Raw genomic sequence first — 21,555 nt, forward strand, 5'->3', positions numbered from 1 at the left:
AATGTCAGACCTGAAATTAATTTAAGAATAATGCAAAAGTCAATTACATAATACAAAATGAAGTCCCATGACTACAGTGGAGGTCTTAACAACACTACCTTTTTTATTACCTTTGTTACACTGAGTTGCAAGTAAAGGCAAGTAAGTTGCAAGTCTTAAGTCATTTTCACATTCCCCATCATGAATTCTGTCCAGTTGTCACCAAATAAAACAAGCTGGGTCAAGTAAAAGTTCATTATCAAAAAAAATCACCCTCATACAGATGGATCAAATATCCTAAAGGCTTTATAGTGTTTTCTGCTCATTGCTTTTTGAGGCAGAATACCAACTGTTATGAGGAGCAGCCGTCTTGAGAGGGTTTTGTGAGTGACACAAGGTCCAAAACAAGTGCAAAACTATGCTAAAAATGCCTTCCATCTCTTTTTGTCTCAAGTGGGAATGAGGGTTGGAAGCACTTCTCCACAGCGAGCGCTCACTTTAATTTCAGCAAGGTGGTCAGCCCTTGTGGGGCCGATGTTCAGGATGGCCACTGGGATTCGTCTCTCATTGGCTGCTAACAGGAAACGGTATCCAGAAAAAACCTGCACAAAACAGCTAATATTTAGACAAATCATTGCATGTTTCACATATAAAGAATATGCATTTTGAAAACTTTAATATATTAAGCAAAAAATTGCATCCTTTCAAAATAATGTTAAAAACTCATGGCTGCTGTTAGTAAGTGCCTTTGGAGAATTTGTTATTGTAAAAATGTATATTTAACCTGCTTGTCAATCAAGTTAACCATATCCATTTGTCAAAATGACAGAAATGTGATTCAATTATATAAAGGCATGTGTTTATACAATGTCTTAAGTTATTAAGGGTCACCGAGTCCACAATCTTATAGCACTGCTCAAAAACAACTTAAACCTCTTGACAGAAGGTTTTGAGAATATTCTGAACTAAAGAACAATTAGTCCACAGAGGGTGCTTATAGATGTAATTTTTGTACCATCTTTATGGTTAACACATGGTTTCTTTAGAAACATGTTTGAGCAGTATGGGTAATCACCTGCAGTGAGGATCCAGCCACAAGTACAGCATCAGACTCAGCAAGCCTATCTTGCACAAACTGCACAACCGTGCGATCGACTGTGTCTCCGAAAAATGTCACATCAGGCTTGAGGATGCCACCACAGGCCTGACATACAGGCACCCTGAAGTTCAGCACCTGCTCGTCCTCCAGGAGAACGTCCCCATCAGGCGCCACTGTCCCTGCGCTCGCCTGCCAGTAGGGGTTTAGAGCAGCAAAGCGCTTCTGGAGCTCCTCCCGTGCAGTCAGCTTCCTGCAACCCAGGCAAATCACCCTGAAAGATCCCACACAATACATTTAGATTACTTTATGTGTAAGGTAGTTTACTGTCATTTAGGGTCTTGCCTACTGTTTGTTCATAAAGGTGACAAAACTTGGTATCTCCTCACATTAACTTTTACTGTCAAGTATAGAATGGTCAAGTCAAAAATAAAATAAAGCTGTATGACCTTTTGAGTTTTTTAAATACCTCTTGACCTACTGTACCTGTGGGAACAGCCATGCAGCTCAGTCAAGCTCTGCTGTCCTGCCTTTGAATGTAAAGCATCTACATTCTGAGTGACAAGCCAGTGAATTTTGCCGCTCTTTTCCCAGTTCCTTAAGGCATAGTGAGCTGAATTGGGCAGGTGTGACGAGAACTTTGGCCAGCCCACATAGTTACGAGCCCAGTAGCGCTGCCGAGCCTTAGTGCTATGCACAAACTCGGCATGTTGCAGGGGCCTCTGATTTGTCCGTGCATACAGGCCCACTCCCTCTGAGCGATAATCAGGGATTCCAGACTCTGTCGACAGTCCTGCTCCAGTTATTACAAAAAGATGTGAGGCTTGTGATACAAACATCTGGAGCTGTTCTAAGGAGAGACTGTCAACTGAGCTGCTGAATGGAACAAAATCCAGTGCACCAGCATGCACTGAAGAGGCAATTCGTCTTCCCACTGCCACAAATGAAGGCAGGGATCGTTGTGACAGCAGCATCTAGGAGCAAAGTGGGTGAGACATAACTTAAGGTGTTATGTTCTATCTGAAAGAACACCGCTTTCACTAGGCGTGAGGTAGCCTAGAAGCCAATCTCATTTTTGCTGGAAATTTTTCAGTACATAATCAGATGACATCTGATTACAATGACATAAGTAACCCAGCCCTATGCAACCTGTATTGGCCAATCTCGCCTCCATATATCATACTAATTCAATTCACTTGCACTTATTATGAGTCTTGCTGAAAGGTTGCAGACTGAAACCAGGTATCCTATTTTTACCTAAAAATATATTCCCCCATTTCAGACTTCATCTCTGAATTAAGTCAGTTTAACTTTTTTTCAGTGTCATGGTTTTAAATATTGAGTTCTGTTTCAATTTACTGTAGATAATAATAATTATTTAACATTGGTTAGGGTTGTACATTAGATACAGTATTATGCAGCTGTGTAGACAAATTAATATTTTTCTGATTTTAGAAACGACACACATCAGCATCAATTAATGTAACAATTTAATAAAGAACTTAAAGGAACCTCATAGAAGTAACTTTATTCTGACCCAACACCCCTTCTGGTTTCAAGCTAGCACCTTTTAGACACGCTCAACACTGTCCTTGAGCTACAAAGTGCTTAGCATGTAAAGCTATGAATGGTGTTAAAAATTTAAAAAGAAAAGAAAAAGATTAAGTCGTTTTCGCATATCCAAGAAGGTTTTGAGCACGTATAGTTACTAGCCAATGCTTATACGGGCCAGATTAGTTTCAAAATTGTGTTTATTAAATATTACTTTCCGATTACGCATTTTGCCTAATTTTTAAAAAATAAAATAGGTTATATTCGCGTATAACGTGACTGCATGAACTGAATAGGCATTGTGTATTGGTCTGCGCTGTGCAGGACCCTTCGAGGCCTACGGGCGAAGGGGATAACACAGGCAACAGTAGGCGAACTACAGAATACGCGCATTTTTAAAATTTCAGTTAATTTCATTATGTAATTTAAATTACGTAATTTAAGATTAACCGTAACCACAAACGAATAAATAGGCAGTTTAGCTCACATCAAAAAAGAGACTCCCTTTTGTGTCACGTTAATTTTACCTTCAGACTGAGTCGCATATTAAATAAAATCCATTTGCAAGTGACATGTTTATCACTTTATTGTGTTAAATTATTTCACCGTGTCGATCAATATCTTAAGGAAGGCTCCGACTGGATCACTAATTCGCGTAACAGAATATTATTAATAGACTTCTGGAGCTCTCTCCGCTTCAGAAGACAGAATTGACAAAGTCTGTATATTCTGCAAACCTTACATTACATAAGAACAAAATTATTATTCGTTATTCCAAGTGAAGGCTTCTTGACATATAGTAGTAGCTATGACATTTCCACAGTTCAAACACTTTTAAAAGTGACACCGTTCCGATCTGGCAAGCTTGTTTTCAAGCCCTTTAACAATACGGAAATAAACAACTTACCGATATTGAGAATTTTTCCCACATACTCAAGGACTACAGACCTCACATTGCCAATGTAAGGTTTCTCGTGTAGGTTATCGGCAAACACTTCCCCTCAGAAATTTAAGGTGCATGATGGGAACTGAAGTCCCGTGGCTTCCTAATTTGTTGGCGAATTCATTTTTCATGGGTTGTAACTGATAACTTACAAAATGTCACTTATGTATTTGTTTTTAACTGCTGTACTAGTCAGCATTCATTCCTAGATGTTTAGAGCACTCAGTAAGGAAACTTTAGTCAAATGGATTGCACCAATAAATCAGAAGATTAGGAATTCATTGTGCATTGGAAATTATTTAACATAGGAAAAAATAAACCGATGTCATGTCATTTTCAGACTCAGAAAATGCTGCACACATCTTGGTTGCAAAACTTCAGGATATCTGTCAAAAAGAATACATTAAATTTCACTAATTGCAGCTCATTACAAATACACTCAAACCTTTTGAACTTTATTAATTAATGCTGCTACTTCAGAATGTTTTAACATTTTAACATGCTGTTATAGGAGATTGTTATGCCAGAGAACTCCAAAGGTTGTCATGACATGAAGAATTGACTATCATCAAGCAGTGTATGTGTTTTCAATCTCACCAGAATGCGTGCAGTTAAAGATGCTTTCTGCCTCTGAATAAAACTCTTCTCCCAGTATAGTGTGGTAATCCAAATGGCTGGTGTGGACCAGACACTGTGTTGCATCTTTGAACAGCAGGTCACTTTCACCGTAATGCTGAGACTCAAATAGCTTGAATTCAGAGTCCAAGCCTGCTGCAATGGTCTCCTGGGGACAGGGAACCAGGACATAGTACTCAACGCTCATGAATGTTTGATGTTTTTGTAAGGTTTTTGTCACACTTACTGATATTTTGTGTGAGATGCATTATAATTACATGGGAAGTATTAAAAACTTAATCAAGATGTTTTGCATTCCTGAAAAACATAGTTTGGCTGAGAAATGTTTAGTTTTAGTAAACCCAAAAAGAACTATTTTAACATATAATGATAATATTTTCATGTCATAATAATAATTACACTACATAAAATAATTCACAATAATTTTCACATTATAGAAAGTGCATGAGATTTGTTTTATAAAACATTTGATGTAATGTGGAGACCTGTGACTTCATGAGGAAATCATAGATGCGAGCAGTAAGTACAGGTCTGGTCATAACAGTGTTGGGTGGTACAGCTCCCAGGTTACAGCTCTTCCACTCCGTCAGTGGAGCCCGCCTTCCATCCCCACACAGCAGCTCAAAATCCCTGGCAAGCCAGCCATTAGCCCAGCCACTGCTATTTAGATCTGACCACCAATAGAATGATAGTGACGTAAATTGGGTGTTGATTTCAACAAGCTCTAAAATGTGGTTCAAAACTACTATAAAATAATACAGTTTTAATCTATTCATGTGACCACACCTGGCCCCATGTGTTTTAATTTACATGTTTTAAGGAAATGAGAGACCCGGTTTGGATTAATTACCACACATTCACTGAATACCTCTATAAAGTGATCAACACAACTGTTTGGTAACTAATGCAGTATTCAGGTAAACACATTATATCAAGGGTTCTACCACAACCCCAATACCTCCCCCATCTACTTCAAATGAGAAGAACAAGAAACAGGATCAGCAAAAGCAATTAAACGGTATCAAACTACAACTAACGCATATCAGTGTTTAAACTTGTAACACATCTTACATTCAACGTTACTCTCTAAATTGTGGTGTTCCATAAATGCTACATCTCCAAAGCTTTTGCCACTGGGGTCTCCAACCAGACACCTAAAAGAGGGAGGCAGCATTGTCGCAGCTTTGTAGCCATATGCTCTGGTGTAATGGCAATGATGCATGTGCCATTGTCTTGAGAAAACTGGCAAACAGTGGCGTTCTCTCACCGCAGTGCTCCAAGGTTTCCATAGTAGCGCTCATTGTGGTTGTCAGAGCAGCGTTTGGTGGCAGCCTCCTCTGTTCCACCTATACACACCTTGCACAGGCTGCCCTGAGCTCCTGGCAAACAGCCCTTCCAAAATACTTCAGAATAAACTAAGATCACAGAACAACCACAGGCAATCAAAACACTCAAGTATCTAGTATTAATTACTTTTAAATGTTTTCATATGCACATAGTGAAGAGGGGTTAAACATTCTTGCAATATTTTTAATGTTGTTTTAGGAGGAGCTATAGTACCTTTGTTTGGTTCACAGGTGGCACTGTTGTTGTGTTCTGTGCTCAGTGTTTGTTTCACAGGCAGTACCCATCCTGCAGGGCTGTACATATGACCGTGGCAGGAGCGTCGACCACCCATATTCCCCAAATATATATTTCTACTGGTGCGACGTACCACTGCCACACCATATACTGATGGCAAGTGTACTGGGACAAAAATATTTTTTTCTGCTAAAGCCAGTTATCACATTACAGCCTTGATTAAAGCTTAGAAATTAAACAAATGTAATTAAATATGATAGTGCATAGGTGATTTTTAAATTAAAGGCTTTTTTTTAAAGAAAATAAATAGCATGTTTGTCATTATGATATACATTTGATATAGTATAGATTTTGTATATGAATCTTCTAATTAGTAAATGGGCAAATCTTTACCTTTAGTCTCAAAATGGCCATTTTCTCCATCAGTAAATTCACACCTCATCCCTTATGGACAGAAGAATGTGGAAAAACAACAACAGCAAAAGCTGCAGACATCATAAAAAAAGAGGACACACAGAAAACAAACCACCCATGCGAGAAATGAGATTTACCATAATACTCAGTCACTACAGGGACAAGACCACATTTCCCAGCAATGAAAGAGTGTGTAGCATCCAGGGAGACAGCATCCACTTCATCCCTCTGTAGACAGAAAAGAAGCCTGTGAATGGACTGTGTGCTTAACCTTTTTCACAGTGCAGGCTGTACCACAGAGGATGCAACACAACAGGGAGCTGTGGTGTTCTGTGTTCAAAGTGTGAGACAGCATGTCTGTCTCAAAAGTCTCCAAACAATTTGGCATCTTGTACATACGAAGCAAGTAAGTGTTATTCCATCATACTGCACCTTGAGCTTCTCAATGCAGTCCCTCATGGAGGAGGCTCTGACACATACGAGAGGGTCAGACTTTATGCTGAGAGCCCACTGCTCACATTTCTTCTGTTCAGCATGACTTATACAGCACCACCTCACCACACTGTCCTCCAGAGAACTACCTATACACACACACACACACATTATATATATATATATATATATATATATATATATATATATATATATAAGTAAATAATTCAAATTCATAACATTCATATTCAGACTATAATGGCTGGGATAGATGGTACCTTCATGTCTGAGGCCTTTGAGCAAAGACACATAGTCTAGTCCGAGAAGTCGACTGATGTCCACATCATCATGCAGGACTGACAGTTTGTCAGTCACATCGCTGAACAGCAAGTCACTCACTCCATAAACTGATGAATTAAAAAGCTGGAAACGTTGACGCTCTCTCCCATGCCAGCCAAACGCCATCTAATAAACAGATATGAAAACAATTTCAAAACAAACCTTTTCAGTGATGGGAACACATATGGATCACAGATCTTACCTGAGCAGCTATCAGAAATTTGCGGGCAATCTTGCGGTGGTTCATTCGTGTGACCACACCCCCGCCAGGACCACGCCCAAGATTGCACTTCCTGAAATGGCTGAGTGGAGCCCATGTACCATCTGTGCATAGTAACTTGTACTCTTTATTCTCGCTTGCTGTAGAGGGTGATGGAGAAAGAGAGAGGGAGTGGCAGAAAGGATGACAGAGGGAGCATTTGAATGGTGAATCTGTTGGTCTCAAAAAGTATTCCAAGTCACACAGTAAAACTTCTGTCAGAAGGCTGAAGCCAGAACAAGGCAACCTAAGCTGGACATTAAAATACATGATGTGTTACCAGCTATACTGTCCAGAGCTGTATGATCCACAAAGGCCACATCTCCTGCTCCAGACTGCAAGCACCTTAGAGAAAACAGGATAAAGAGCTAACCAGAGTAGGCAGACTTGCAATGCTAGCACACAGTTTGTGTGTTTGTGTCTGTGTATATGTATTTATTTTACTTAAATTGTGGTAAGGGCTTTTATGTTTGTACAAGCAAGAGTGTGTGTATGTGTGTATATATGTGAGAGGTTTTAAACCTGAGCGCCCCATGGTTGTGATAGAATGGTTCACTGTGAGAAGTCTCACAATGGAAGTTCTTCTGTGGGACATATGATCTTTGACCCTGGCACTGGGAACACAGGCTGAGTGCCATAGCAGCTGCTCCAGGCACACAGCTGGCACTAAAAAAGGCACTAACGGCTGGCAGGGAACAGAGACAGATGGAATACTCCGTTATGCCTGGGATTTGCAATAAATACAGCATATTACACAAATGCTTATAATGCATTAATGCAATTCATGACACAGTCCTTAACTTGTGGGTAAAACAGAACCACATAGAACTCATATGACATTTTACAAAAATCATTCCTCTCAACTACACACAGGAAGTGGGTATAGCTTACAATAAGAACCTTAATGCAAAGTATTTTTACTAGTTAAATGTGTATTTGGTGGAAATTCCCTTTAAGCTGATTCTCAGTGTCCATCTTTACTATATAGTAGGTAAATTTAATCACCCTGACTGAGGGGCTGTTCCTCTTCCCAGGGCAGGTAGTTTCGAGACAGGAGGTGCCCTACAGGCAGATTCCAGCCAGCAGTCCAGCGAGACCCACTGTGACAACTCCTCGATCCCTTCAGAGAGCGGATGTCTAATGGACTGCTATTCCTCACCACAGCCACTGCCAGGATACAACCACCTGAGGAAAAATAGGTGAATGTTGCATAGCATTTAAACAAATTGAAAGCATCTTAGGAAACACTTTTATATACATAAAATTCAACAAACCTAATGGCATTCAATTATGCTTATGTGCAACAACAATGAAACAAACAGAGAATCTGCTTTATCACTACTTGCAATTATGCATAAATGGTGTGGTATACAGCCCATAATAAGTTTCTACCATCACTGTAGATCTCCTTGGCCACTGCTGTGAGACCAAATTGCTTTACTGCAGAGTAGACCTCTCCGGCATCCAGAGTCACCAGGTCAGCTTTATTACCCTGAGGGGACAGGAGGCATTTAAGGGCCAGTCAGGCACACTGAGCCTACACAGGGTTTATGTGTATTTGTACGCTGAGCTGTTTTTACTGTAGCACAAATATCTCTCGAGAATTAATCACGTTCCTTGCATGCAGACTAGTAACCCACCCGTATCTTATTGATACAGTCAGTTGTGCTGTAGGCCCTCACACAGGACAGTCGGGCGAAGGCTGTGACTACAGCTGGAGGTAAGGAAGCCACTAGTGCTTTAGCTAAGTCTGCACACTTCCTTTGTTCTGGCTCGGATACTGTGCACCAGCGCATCTTCTTAGCTGCATAATAGAACCACATGTCCAACAGCTCTATAATACCAACTGGCAGTGTCCTCAATGCTGGTTAGGAGCAGTGATGGGTTAAAAAACCCTACAACTTTTCTTTATGGGTCAGCATTGGAATTTACTACCACATCCTAAAGACAATTATTTGGTTTAATATATCAAATCTAAAACAAGGTTATACACACAAGACCCATAATATAGATCAATTTAAACCCAAACGGAATTCACCATTTATTTTTTTTATCAACTTCGTAGAATAAAACTAGAATAAATTGCAAGCACGTTTTTCATATCGGTGTCAGGTTAAACAGAGCAGAATGACCTATACTGTTTACTGAATAGTCCGAGCTACTGTTTTCAGAAATAACTATTGATAAAATAATATAAGAAATAATTAAACAAGTGTACAAACATTGTACAAGTTGCATTCTAGTCAGAACCTCGTACCTACCAAAAGCGGCAGAGGACAGAAGCAGGAAGACAATTCCAAACTCGCCCTTCATGATGAACACCCGATGGAAAAGACTTTTACCCTGCTCAAGGCTCGCGCAGACGTATGCCGTTGCGCAGCTTAGCGCGAGCGTTAGGTCTGCAGAGGGGCTGTCTGGATTCGGTCTGGTCGGACAATCCGTAGTTGTTATTGGCCAATAGTGTTTTGGTATTCTCGGGCTCGAACGCATATGGAAAAAATTACGGTGGATCTCCCATATTGCCGGCAGTTTTCCCAAACTTTTCACAGAAAGCTTTGCGCCTGGTGGCCGATAATTATTACGCGAAGGTTCATTACCATGCTAATTATGTCCGAACTTAAACATACGGAAAAACAATTACGGAAGCCAGACAACGTTTCGAGGACTGCGACCAACGTTCCAGCGTTGTATTTATTGACAGTAAGCATTTACTAACAGAAGTCACAAAAACGTCAAAAATAGTAAGTAAAATTGAATAAATGCCTTAAAAGATCCACAAATATAAATCATGATTTTTAAAAATTCTAAATAAATAAGGAGTCAATCATAAAGGTGGCATAAAGTGGCAACCTGGCAGCCATAAAACTATTTTTTCAAAATTGACATAAAATTCTTCAAACATCTCCTATATAAATTATGCCAATAATACATTTAATTTGTGTGGATGTGAAATCACAAATGTCAAGAAACTGTTAAAGGTCATTTAGTTATGCAATACAAATGTAGTCGTTCTCAGTATTAAATTCTGCATGTGGTAGGATGATCTATATTGGAGCGCTTGATCCCAGCAGCTGGCCTGATATGCTTTGGACCCGTGCCGCATGGCAGATCATGGTGGGCTTCTGTTCAGTCAGTTTCACAGACAGAGCGGAAATACGGCTCTCCAGCTACAAAAAAAATGGAGAAGGATAAAACAAACCTGAATGACTTGAGTTACTTGAATCATTCAGTACTTGAGCTGTACTTAATCACAGTTCCCAAGGTATACTACATATACAAAAATTATTATGAGGTCTTGGTTAACTAGGCAACCTGCCCTTGGTTATACACGTACAACAGTAAAATACCCAACAGCTGGCTTTCACGTTGATGGATTCATGTTTTAATTGCTCTTCCAAAAGAATGTACAAAAACAACCCAAACCAGAACTGGCTCATTTATATACATGTTGCTAGTGGATGTACAGTACCGACCGAAAAAGAACCTTCACTGCACTTCAAAAAAAAAAGAAAAAAAAAAGAGTAGAGTAAGAGTTTAAGTTAAAAAAAGAAACAAATTTTAAAAAAAAGTTAATTAAATTAAAGATGAACAAACACACAAATGGTTTGTTTGGAGGAGTTTTAAAACACTTAAATACCTAAAATTACTTATTTAACAGCATAACCTGCTTCCACATTTTGATTTACTATACATTATAGAATAAATCGAAACAATGATCAAAAAGGGACAAGCACCTTTTACATAGTTAATTCCACTTTAGCTACTGGATCAGTTTCCAGAAGTCTTATTTGAGCTTCCTCAGACTAGTTGTAAGGATGTACGTACATGTACACACGCACACACACAAGCCTGAGAGAGACATTAGTGAATTCATTAGATACCTCATTTAATTCTTGTTTGATGCTCTCTCTTTCCTCAGTTTCACCACTGATGCCTGTAGTTTGGAGCCAGTTTGTCATGACATTCTGAAGTTTACGCCACGTGCTATGCAGAGATGGACAGACAGATAGACAAATTTTTACCAAGACATCTGTTTTGCATAAATCACAGTAGCAGCATGGTGAAATATCTGGTGGTACTGAAGGCCAGACTGAAAGTACATACTGCAGCTGGTTTCTGTCTTGCTGGTATCTCTGCAGTTCCAGTTTTATTTTTAGTAGTTCTTCTGTCAGAGCTTCAGTTGGGTCACAAGCTGCCTGCATAAGCAGATCATCTTCCTCATCCAGAGTACCACTCTTAAATGTACCTGCTGGTTAGATGCCAGGATGACCACAGATGACTCAACATCCAGTCTAACACATTCTGACAAACACAACTACATTATCCAATATTCAGCATTACTTCAAAATCCTTCTTGGTGGTACATGTTAATAAAGGAGTGTGTGAGCATTGTATACCTTGACCAGACAGGTTATGGTGGGTGAAATCACGAGGGGTAAGGAGTAAGGAGTTCTTATGTCTTGAACTTGTCTGTGCAAAGCAAACATATATTTTTTTTAAAAAAATAAAAAAAGAGAAAAAAGGAGATGGAGAAATTTGAACATTTGAAAGGACAGTTTCTCACACTGAAATGGTTTACTTTGCACAAAAGGACAAATGCAAATTATACAATTAAATACATTCCAATATAGAACATACATTGTTTATAGCTGAATGTCTGGAGAGCTCACCTTGCACTGTGTTCTGGATACAGTAAATGAAGAAGGAGGTAGTAGTACATCCTGGCTTAAGGCGCTGGCTAGTGTGGCGGGAATTCCTGCAGGAGCAGGCCTGTAGCCCAGCACTGGAGGGCTTATGGCCAGAGCAGGGAGGCTGGAGAGGAGTGAGACTGGAGGCTGCAGCTGGACAGGGGGCAGTGGGAGAAATGCTGCAGATGTGTCAGTCTGACCTGTGTCCATCGTCTGAACACTGCAACACCAACATAAAAGATAGAGATGAGGAAAAGTAGGCAAAAAATGGGAGAATGTAAAGACTCAAACAACAATTTTTAAATGACTGAAAATATTGAAACCTGTTTTGTCTTACATGTATGGCAGTGCTAATTGCCTGCTAAAATGTGTTAATCTGTGATCATCAACTGTACCTGCTGGGATGGGGGTGCTGCAGTATTTTTTTGGCTGAAGACTGTAACAGGTCATCAGGCCTTCGGGGTTGCAGCCTAGAGGCTCGAACCAGTAGCCTGTTGGTTTAAGCAGAACATCAATCCCGTGACATTTGCCATATAATTTCCAAACTTCTAAAATTCAAAGGCCTATGTCAAACCAATAACAAATGCTAAGATAGGGACACTGTGAAAAATATCACTGTAATCTTTCTGGTTAGAATTTCCTTGCATCAGTAGGAATAACTACAACTGGTAGCAGCCTCCAACTGCTTCCAACCAAGTCCGTGCTTTATTACCCCATGACCCTGTCACAAACACACTCTGCTTCCCCCTCCTATACACCACTTCCCTTTTCCACATATGCACCTCAACCCTACAACACTACCTTCCCTTTGCTGTTAAGAAGATAGAGCTTCACTGACTACAGCTGACTTTGGTCTCATAAAGGGAACAGACTGGACAGAAAAGGGATACTGCTGCACTTAGGCTAAACAACCAACTAAAGAACCTTACACACATGAACAAACATCAACACAATCAGAACAACATAAGGCACTACAATATCTTCAAAACTTTATAAAAAGGATTGCGTGAATAAACTAAACACAACAGGTCCAAGAATTCAAATTACAGTTTGTCCATAACAGGATCTCTTGGCCTCTGCTCTGTTGTGTGTCTCCTTGCTGAGGGGTAGGTGTAGCTGGAGCGCTGGTCATCAGGCAGACAGAAGGACACACTCTTTTTAGGAGGTCCAACCTTTTTATCTGCCATCTGACAGGCTCTAGAAGCCTTACACAATGCCCGCTGCTTCCAACGCAAGGCACATCTCCTTACCACTGCCTGCAGATGCTGAGAACTCTGTGGATACAACAGATATCACATACACATACTCGTGTCAATTTTGGTTTGGGTCAACAATAATACAGATTCAATAACAACAGAATTCTAAACAATGCAAATTCCCTACGACCACGCATACCTGCTCATAGTGGCGCAGGGCCATATCGGTGGAGAAGGCGCTCATGTGGGCCGTGTATGTGAGGATGTGGGTGACGCCCTCTCGCAGTAGCCCATCTCTGTAGAACTGAGCTGCTGCAGCCAGTTGTCTCTTTTTTCTGTAACACTCATCCACCCACTGCCTCCAGGCACTCAGCACCTGAAATCACAAACACACAGCAGTGAAGAACTATAGTTACAATTGCTGATGGTGGTGGTCAGGTGATGGTGGACAGATGAATTACCTTGGACTGCAGGTTCAGGGACCAGTGCCAGAGGGCCATCGCTGTCAACTCCGCTTCTGTTCTCCTGCTCTGTAGCTGTAGGAAATAAAATGCATAGTTTACATGCATGCATGCACGCACTTATAAATTTAGTCACACTAACACTTTTGATACTTTATGAAATTTCTAATTGTCTACAGGTTAAACAAACAACAAATGAAAGTGGTCCATAACTAACCTGAAATCTCCAGCAGAGGAAAAAATGCTGACACACTCTTAATTTGTGCAGCAGACAGCTCCGATTTTTCATAACCTAACATGAACATAAGACTCATGCACACATTTGAACATTCAAACAAACAGAATGACGTGGATTCGCAGCGTAAAGTTAGTTAAATAGAGTTCGCCTCATGGTTACCTGGTAGCATTTGTGCTGGTAATTGCTGATGATCCAGGCCCTGAGGCTTTTTTGAAGCATGACGTAGTGGTGATGTCTGCAGGCTATTTCTGTAAACAGCCTCTCTTCTCTCACATCACGATACCGCTCTCTCCACCGCCGGAGAACTGTCTGCAGCCGCACTGCCAAAAAACACAAAGTTACCACTCATATTGATCACCACTATTTATATCAAAGTTATATCAAAATGAAACCTCTTCAAATCTGTAATTTCTATTTGGTTCAAATCTATAACAGCAACAGACTGTACAGTACATCTGTCCATGTGAAGTTGTGCGCCTTTGAGTGCTTCCTCCTGCTGGTGATGGTGAGAAGCTGCAAGAGCTGTCCTCTGATACCATGCTAACAGCACCTGTACATAAAACAAAAAACAAAGTTATCATTTTAAATGTATATCAAGTTTCAGTCTATAGCACAAACCAATGTTTACCAAGAAGAGATGAAATAAATAAGGCATCCATATACATGCTTTGTAACATTAATATTATGAACACTCAAATCGAGAGATACACTAGCATCAAGTGACCGTAATTTTCATGGTGTCAGCAGCACCTTTGCCAGCAGACAGTGTTGATAATGATACTCTGCTCTCCTCTCTTGCTCTCGCTCCTCTATGGACAGATTTATGTTCCTTCTCCATAAACACAGCATCGTCCTGCATTGCACAAAACCACACCCCCCAGACAGATGCACAAAAAACTATTAGAATGAAAGCATCAAGTTAATGAGTGAAAAACAAAACAAAACAGGTAAACACTAAATATGTAGTCTAATACCTGACCAAGCGCTGCTGTTGGTGGTGGAAGCAGCTCTCGACGATACGGTTGATGTGCTGGGTTTGCACATGGTGTTGCTGACGTACACACACCCACGTACACACACCCACACAATGATGACATTTATGTTCTAAATGCAGAATGGATTTAAGTAGTCTGCTCTGAAGGTTTTGAACAGAAATCATGTGAGGTTAAACGTTCAGAGACATAGCAAATATTCTTGTTATGGAACAGATACTCTACCTTCCATAGCCGTAGTGTGTGCCTAAGTAGCCTCTTTTCATAGTGCTCATTAATTTGTGTCAATCGCCTGGTCTTCTGTCGTCTGTGTTCCACATACTGACATCACACAAACATCCGTACCCATAATTATTCATATGCAATGCACAGTACAACTCCACAATATCTGCAGCATTTTCCTCTAACCGTTAATATGGAATCCTGTGCCAGGTACATTTAACTCTAAATGCTATCAGTCATACCTTGCACCAGCCAATCAGAGCTTTCCTCATGCACTGCTGCCTATCATGATCTACTGCCTGCTCAAAATGTCTCTGACTATATGGGAAACAAACACACACAAGAACACATAACAAGCAAACAACCAGCTTTAGACATCTGTGCTCAGAAGGTTACAATAACAAACTTACTGGAGGTGCACTGGTTCATAATTCCAGTTCTCTGGGCCATACCTGCCCTGTATGGCATTAACATTGTGTCTCCATTGGGTCAGAGTTTTGTGCAGAAGAGTGCGCGTGTACAGCATTCGAGCTTGTGTTTGTTTGAGCCTGTCCTCTCTGAGCTGCTGTACCCTACACAGCCACCGACACCAGGCACGAGACACATACACCTGCTCCGCATGCAACATAGCCTGAAGAGAAGATCAAGGAAAGTTGGAGGCTGAGAATCAGTGCATGGGATTGTGTGAATGTATCACATTAGCATTTTTAAAATGGTTTTGCCAACCATTTTCTGTTAAATATAACAGAATATAAATATAATATGATTTACCTGAGGAAGATTGCATCTAGTGACATAAATGATTGAGATTCTTTTATATGTATATGTACTGTTGTGCTTGTCAAATGAGTATTGCTTGAGAGTCTAATAAAAATATTTCAGGCTTAGGTGGCTATGTGGGAATCAAAGAGAAGCAAGTGAGAGTGCGCCATTTGCATGGATCATGATGTGTGCGAGTGTGTGTCAGTGCCTACTGTTTACCATGCTCTCTGCCAGTCTCTGGTCTCTGTGATCTACAAAACGCCCCCACCAGGTATAAAAAGCCCAGCTGTACATGTGTACTCTATACAACCAACAACGACATACAGCACACATTAATGTACATATAAATGCAGGTTCTCCTTCAGCAAGAATCTTGAAGAAACATCTCTCACACAGAGGTTACAGTGCAACATCTCATTTAGGTCACAAATATCTTATTTCTGTCAATCTTGTTAACGATATGCTAAATGAGCACTTAATTTCAAGTAACTAAAATATGACAGACATTGGCGGCTGCACAAAAATATGCTCCAGGTCACAGCTGTTCCATACAAACTAAGTTGTATTGTTGTTTTTGTTTGTTTGACTCACTGATGAAATTGATTAGCTCTCTCGTTGCTCTTCCTGTACTCAGTTCGATCTGCTGTAAACTCAGTCCAGGATCTTACACACCGTGGAAGGACATGTCTTGCAAAGCACAAGTCGGCTTGCAGATCAAGAGCCTGCATGCCACATGCACAGGCACACGTGCACACACACAATATAATGTTCAGATAATGATACAAACAAAAATGTTGGAGAGTATGACAGCTGATACAGTCAAGTACCTGCATGTGCTTGTGCTTGTTGTAGAATTCCCTCCATTTCTGAAGATAAGCTCTCAGCACTGAGACTCTACAGAAATAGATTCATACATTTCCTAACATAACCTTACATTAAAATACAACAACCAAACTTTATTGGAAAAATAGATTAATTAAATAATGAAAATCAGTAATGAAATCAAGAAAAGGTATTCCAGGTTTCTTTTTTTTTTTCTTCAGCAAAGATGCTAACATTGGCTAATAGAGCATCTGGAAAGCACTGCTAAATATTGTCATTTTTAGATAGTATGCGTGAACCTGTGATTGTTGACTGCTATAGTCATCAGGGGCTGGACACTCCGCTCCTCAATCTGCTCCAATCGAAGATGCCAAAGCTTCCAATATCTCACCATCATCTATAAGAAGCAACAAGGTGGCGAAGGCAAAGACAACAAAACACAGGGTAAATACTAATGCTGGGAAAATAACAGCAACATGGGATTTCTTTGAATTCTTTTGTAATGCACAGTGTGTGCATGTGCTACCCTTACTGTGTGTGAACAATGCTGGCCACTGATGTTCTTGTTTAGTCGATGAGTTTTGCACCGAGTAACATTCAGGCCCAAAGCTTTAAAACCCACACACTGGAGAAGGGGAGACACAGAAGGGGAGCAAGAAAGGTTTCAGTTAAGGTTCAAACTTTGTTTCCAAAATTATTCCAAAAGTCTCACACTATAATTACTCACTAGTAGCTGAAGGTGATGGTGTTGAATTGCAGTCTGTTCCTTCTCAACCTCCTCTGAGCAAATCTGAACATCTTCAAAGTTGATCAGGAAGGCATATGCACAAAGGCTTTGAAGCCCCACAGTATACCGTCTTCATTTTCAAAAACCAGCTTACATTCCCCCCTTGTCAGGCAGTATAATACACGCAGTGCAATCATTATTGGCATCTGGTGTCATCACTATTTATAAAGTGAACATGTAAATCCACTGAAGCGCAGAAAACTCTTTTACAGAGCTGGGCTGGTTGCAGCATCTTTACGTCTAACCGAATCTTTAAGTGAATGTGTGTGAGGATACAGTCTCTCCAGCGAGAAAGGGCCCGGCGCTGGGTGGCACGGTGTGCTAGCCTGTCCACCATCTGTCCTCTCTCTCTCTTGACCAGTCTACATTGCAGGGCCCTGCGCCACATGCACCAGTGCCTTCCCACCACAGAGCAGTGCCACACTCTTCCAGCCACAGCTGTAACATAGGAGAGAGGCAGAGCCTAACAAAGGAATAACCCCTGGCCTTATATCATAGAATATATAACAGGCTGTATCCAATGAGACTGGAGTGAGACATAAAGATGATCATGATTTTAAGTAAGGACCTACAAAATTGTTTAAAAACCTGCAGAACATTAACCTTAAAACAATAAATAAACTCTATTTTCCTTTGAAATATGGTAGGAGTACAGACACTAAAAAACGAAAATGTAAAGAAGCATTTGGTACCCATCGCCTGATTTTTAGCTTGTCTGTGCTGAGCGTGTCTGATCCAGCCTTGTAGTGCACTTCCCTGAACCCGCTGGCAGTAGTGGAGGTGAGCTATACTCGCACGCTTCCTTAGGCTACAGGCGTGTCTATATCTCTTTATCCATTGCAACCATGCCTGTAAAGAACACATGCATGCAATCCTGTGGAATTTGGCATAAAATTTTGCTCTGTATATTGTATACTCAACAAAACAGAATAAAAATAAATTCAATCAGAGTGATTTCTCATACTAGTTTCCTCTTATTCTTACATGTGCAAAATCTGGCACATGCATATGCACACACTCACTCTGCTCTTCACAGAGGTAACCCAGTGCTGTAGAGACAGGGCTTCTTGTTGATGTTCTGTATTGCGCTGCTGTACTGCATCTTGCCACACCATCCATACCCACCTATCATCACACACACAAACACACAATCAAAATGAAGGTCTATGTGTCACTCAGACTTATCTATGTACAACATTTGTGCAGGCATGAAGCTCACCGAGTAGCAGTGAGTGTTTGGTGCTTTATGGCTGCCTCATGCATTCTGCACTTTAAGTGTTGCATTTCAACATACAGCTCCCAGCCATCCCACACACGACGCAACATACGCCGCCTCACTACAATAAAGCACAAAAAACAGAATTATGCAAAGACATATCACAGACCAACTAAACCAGTTTATATTCAGTAAGGACTATAAAGATATTTAAAATGTAGTCAATTAAGTATGTGCTATAATTCACTTAAGTTAAACACTACCTAGACAGACCATCTAAGTGCAAGGTAAATTAGATAGCTCATTATTAATCACTACCTTGAAGATAGCCAACAGTCAATGGAAACAGTGAAATTCAAGGTAAAAATCTGTATAGATGTCCCATACCAAACTTGAATGCAAGCAGTAGCTTTCTATTCTCTTCTTTCTGGACTGACACATATTTGTGCCATGCTTGACATACTTTACTGTACAGGACATACCTGCAATAGATGGTTAAAAGAGGTGTTAGATACATTTTGAAGTTCTGAGTCATCTGACCACAGAGCAACTTTCACATTATTACATCAGAATGTTTCAACATTACTGCACACTCACAATTAAGATCATAGTGTATAGACCATAGTTAAAAAGTAACAATTCCAAAAAGTCTTGCAATGACTAAAACCTAGTTGGGAGCGATAGCATGATTTCATAATATGCATAACATACTGACTTGTCTACATCATTAATATTATCATAATTTGTGCATAATGTATTCCCTTATAGGGGCAGTGGTGGCTTGGTGGTTAAGGTGCTTGACTTGTGGTTGGGTGGTTGCTGGTAGCCCCCAGTTGCTCCTGTCTAGGTTTGGGCTGCCTGGCAGTATCCTAGCCCACACCTGTCGTTGGCATTCTGTATCTCTGTTCTGCTGTGTGTGTGTGTGTATGTATGTATGTATGTATGTATGTATTCCCTTATAGAACACTCACTTATAATGACAGTCTGCTCTAATAATGAGGGTCCATTCTCTTCTGGCATGCCAAGATTCATCTCTCCAGGCTTTTAGAACCTTCCTCAACACAACATTACAATGGAAAGAGCTGGAGGGGAAAAAAGGTGGCTAAAAACCCTTTGCAATATTAACTGAGCAATTCCAACTGTATCTGTTCAAATGGCCCAAAAATAACAGAGTGTGCTCCAGTACTGAACCTGGCCTGTGATGTAGTGATTCGCCCAAAGGTCTTCTGAATCCAGAGGTGAAGGAACTTTCGTGCAAGATGCCTAGACAGACGGTCCAAAGTAGCTTTGCTTATGACATAATGTGAATTACCATTACTATAGCCTGTGCTGCTATGGTAGATTTCTAACCTTAGCCTGAGCTCTTTGAGACGTCCACCTCTGTTCCACGTGTATCCGACTCGATAAGTGACCTTACGGGTTGATGGGTGCCACATTAACCTCTTCCTAGAAGAGCCTGTTTTTCCAGACTGTGCCCTTGCTGTGTGCATAATCTTTTTTAAAAGATATATAAAATCAGACATTTAAGTGAAACATAACCGCATTAGTAAATCTAATAATCCTTGTCCCTGTGAATCTTTTAGATTTAACACTTGTAAATTTTAATATTGTTAATCTTTAAACTTATTTATGTGACATATTTCCAAGTACCCCAGTCTCCAAATACAGTTATTAGGTAAGGTGGCTATGGGTATAACTGTTTCTGAACAATGAAGATACAACATAATTTAATAGCATTTATGCAACCATTCTAACTACTGTACCTGTAATCTAGCTATCTAACTATAAAGCATACACTGCCTTCCACACTTCCTTCAGTTACCACTTTGTTCTTCTGAAATCCCTAATTGCTGATTTATAAACATTAACTTGGTTTATTTGCTAGGAAACATAGCTAGTTTGCTACAGCCAGGAACCTAGCTTAGATGTACTAGCTAGAAATCTAGTAACGTTTTTCTTGATTGACATGAATTATGGAGTAAATTGAATATATATAAAAAAACATAATCTACTAACATCGCTTACCAGCTTTGAGTAAAGTCTTGTTAAAATGCGTTAGTCGGGAGATTAAACTGACTACAGGAATCCACTTATCTAGCTAGCCATAAGGTTATAATCGACCATCAGTCACAAACCAACTAGGCTATAAGAAACTATAACTGCCGCGTACAGCGTCCGTCGAATAACTTCCGTTCGGTCGTGTCACAATAAAAGTCCATTCTAGGAACAGGCTTGTGCAGCTTGGCTAACCACTTAAATAAGCATTCGCGCTACGGACCGGGTACAAGTTTATGCCATCTGACAAACCCAATTCAACTATATGTAGGCATATCTAAGTATGCTTTGAAACAAGTGTCCTAATGTTTTAGACTTCGTCTGTTGTTACATTAATATCACAAAGTCGGTGTGTGCTTGCTATACTGAGTGATACGAGCAAAGCGGCATTTTTTCATCATTCATACACTGAGCAATCACATGGTCCGGTTGCATGCTGACCACGTCTCACACACGTACAGCTGCTTCATACTTATTTTGCACAATGAAGTCCACTGAGACGATGTCTTCCTTTCCCATTGTGTGATTCTTAAATTTTCTGAGTGGTGTCTCGCTTTGTGCTCGCTCTCTTATGAATTCTGCTACAGTAATTGATCAACTATCTCGATTAAAGCCTTTGGTCTTTAGTTTGGCAATTAAACAAAACGTGCAGATCATCAGTAGTGTTTTCATGGAAAACTAGTATGGATGTAGAAATGCAGTGTCACTATAACCTCTATATGTATTTTTAACCACTGCATTTTATTTAATATGGCAAAAATTTAATCCTCTAACAATAGTAAAAGGTCTTCCTTCAGGTTGTTCATCCTATAGCTGTAAGAGAGAGAACAGCCAAAAGAGGAATGTTTGAAAGCAACACACTTTCGTCCGACCCTCATAAACCCTT

At 40.2% G+C, this 21,555-nt stretch overlaps 3 protein-coding genes across 8 annotated transcripts; all 3 read right to left on the minus strand.

The window, feature by feature from the left end:
* Window positions 1–82: 82 nt before the first annotated feature.
* sirt4 (sirtuin 4) lies at window positions 83–3,665 on the minus strand. 2 transcript variants are annotated; one of them, XM_027007837.3, is made up of 4 exons: window positions 3,534–3,665; window positions 1,562–2,049; window positions 1,055–1,328; window positions 83–581 (listed from the first exon to the last, which is right to left on the minus strand). In XM_027007837.3, the coding sequence occupies exons 1-4, from the start codon at window positions 3,555–3,557 to the stop codon at window positions 429–431; spliced, it is 939 nt and encodes a 312-aa protein (XP_026863638.2). In that variant the 5' UTR covers window positions 3,558–3,665; the 3' UTR covers window positions 83–428. The 2 variants fall into 2 exon arrangements, with proteins under 2 accessions (XP_026863638.2, XP_026863637.2); XM_027007836.3 differs by having other exon boundaries at window positions 1,055–1,349.
* Window positions 3,195–9,849, minus strand: sxph (saxiphilin). The gene is made up of 17 exons (XM_027007830.3): window positions 9,492–9,849; window positions 8,871–9,034; window positions 8,623–8,722; window positions 8,236–8,415; window positions 7,753–7,915; window positions 7,511–7,575; window positions 7,174–7,331; window positions 6,911–7,097; window positions 6,633–6,781; window positions 6,338–6,428; window positions 6,180–6,230; window positions 5,766–5,951; window positions 5,473–5,620; window positions 5,277–5,359; window positions 4,691–4,875; window positions 4,167–4,353; window positions 3,195–3,955 (listed from the first exon to the last, which is right to left on the minus strand). Exons 1-17 carry the CDS (start codon window positions 9,718–9,720, stop codon window positions 3,912–3,914), a joined length of 2,370 nt encoding a protein of 789 aa, XP_026863631.2. The 5' UTR covers window positions 9,721–9,849; the 3' UTR covers window positions 3,195–3,911.
* A 37-nt stretch (window positions 9,850–9,886) lies between these two features.
* On the minus strand, window positions 9,887–20,780 carry sfi1 (SFI1 centrin binding protein). 5 transcript variants are annotated; one of them, XM_027007826.3, is made up of 32 exons: window positions 20,640–20,780; window positions 19,965–20,107; window positions 19,806–19,877; window positions 19,586–19,696; window positions 19,002–19,096; window positions 18,618–18,735; window positions 18,421–18,523; window positions 18,091–18,247; window positions 17,675–17,836; window positions 17,339–17,409; window positions 17,144–17,236; window positions 16,911–17,008; window positions 16,617–16,683; window positions 16,381–16,511; window positions 16,009–16,090; window positions 15,480–15,658; window positions 15,270–15,345; window positions 15,031–15,126; window positions 14,788–14,864; window positions 14,564–14,666; window positions 14,267–14,363; window positions 13,973–14,133; window positions 13,793–13,867; window positions 13,576–13,650; window positions 13,314–13,490; window positions 12,966–13,192; window positions 12,314–12,409; window positions 11,901–12,138; window positions 11,628–11,700; window positions 11,335–11,479; window positions 11,112–11,214; window positions 9,887–10,397 (listed from the first exon to the last, which is right to left on the minus strand). In XM_027007826.3, the coding sequence occupies exons 2-32, from the start codon at window positions 20,102–20,104 to the stop codon at window positions 10,275–10,277; spliced, it is 3,621 nt and encodes a 1,206-aa protein (XP_026863627.2). In that variant the 5' UTR covers window positions 20,105–20,107; window positions 20,640–20,780; the 3' UTR covers window positions 9,887–10,274. The 5 variants fall into 5 exon arrangements, with proteins under 5 accessions (XP_026863627.2, XP_081573254.1, XP_081573253.1 ...); XM_081717128.1 differs by having other exon boundaries at window positions 11,335–11,476; window positions 15,438–15,658; XM_081717127.1 differs by having other exon boundaries at window positions 15,438–15,658.
* Between the last annotated feature and the right edge of the window lie 775 nt (window positions 20,781–21,555).

Source organism: Electrophorus electricus, chromosome 7 (genome assembly GCF_041902795.1).
Source record: "Electrophorus electricus isolate QZ-2024a chromosome 7, ASM4190279v1, whole genome shotgun sequence".
In the NCBI taxonomy this organism is placed as follows: Eukaryota; Metazoa; Chordata; class Actinopteri; order Gymnotiformes; family Gymnotidae; genus Electrophorus; species Electrophorus electricus.

What these genes read in the sequence shown, in the direction of transcription:
- sirt4 (XM_027007836.3), bottom strand. Translation starts at nt 3,557, where the DNA reads ATGTGGGAAAAATTCTCAATATCG. An exon ending in GGGAAAAATTCTCAATATCG is followed by an intron (nt 2,050 to 3,533) that starts GTAAGTTGTTTA and finishes CTTTGCTCCTAG; the next exon opens with ATGCTGCTGTCACAACGATC. An exon ending in CTGCATGGCTGTTCCCACAG is followed by an intron (nt 1,350 to 1,561) that starts GTACAGTAGGTC and finishes GGGATCTTTCAG; the next exon opens with GGTGATTTGCCTGGGTTGCA.
- sfi1 (XM_081717127.1), bottom strand. Translation starts at nt 20,104, where the DNA reads ATGCACACAGCAAGGGCACAGTCTGGAAAAACAGGCTCTTCTAGGAAG. An exon ending in AGCTAAAAATCAGGCGATGG is followed by an intron (nt 17,837 to 18,090) that starts GTACCAAATGCT and finishes CCTATGTTACAG; the next exon opens with CTGTGGCTGGAAGAGTGTGG. An exon ending in AGAGACTGGCAGAGAGCATG is followed by an intron (nt 15,659 to 16,008) that starts GTAAACAGTAGG and finishes TCTTCTCTTCAG; the next exon opens with GCTATGTTGCATGCGGAGCA.
- sxph (XM_027007830.3), bottom strand. Translation starts at nt 9,720, where the DNA reads ATGCGTTCGAGCCCGAGAATACCAAAACACTATTGGCCAATAACAACT. An exon ending in ACTGCATTGAGAAGCTCAAG is followed by an intron (nt 6,429 to 6,632) that starts GTGCAGTATGAT and finishes TTCTGTCTACAG; the next exon opens with AGGGATGAAGTGGATGCTGT. An exon ending in TTTAGAGAGTAACGTTGAAT is followed by an intron (nt 4,876 to 5,276) that starts GTAAGATGTGTT and finishes ATTGGTGGTCAG; the next exon opens with ATCTAAATAGCAGTGGCTGG.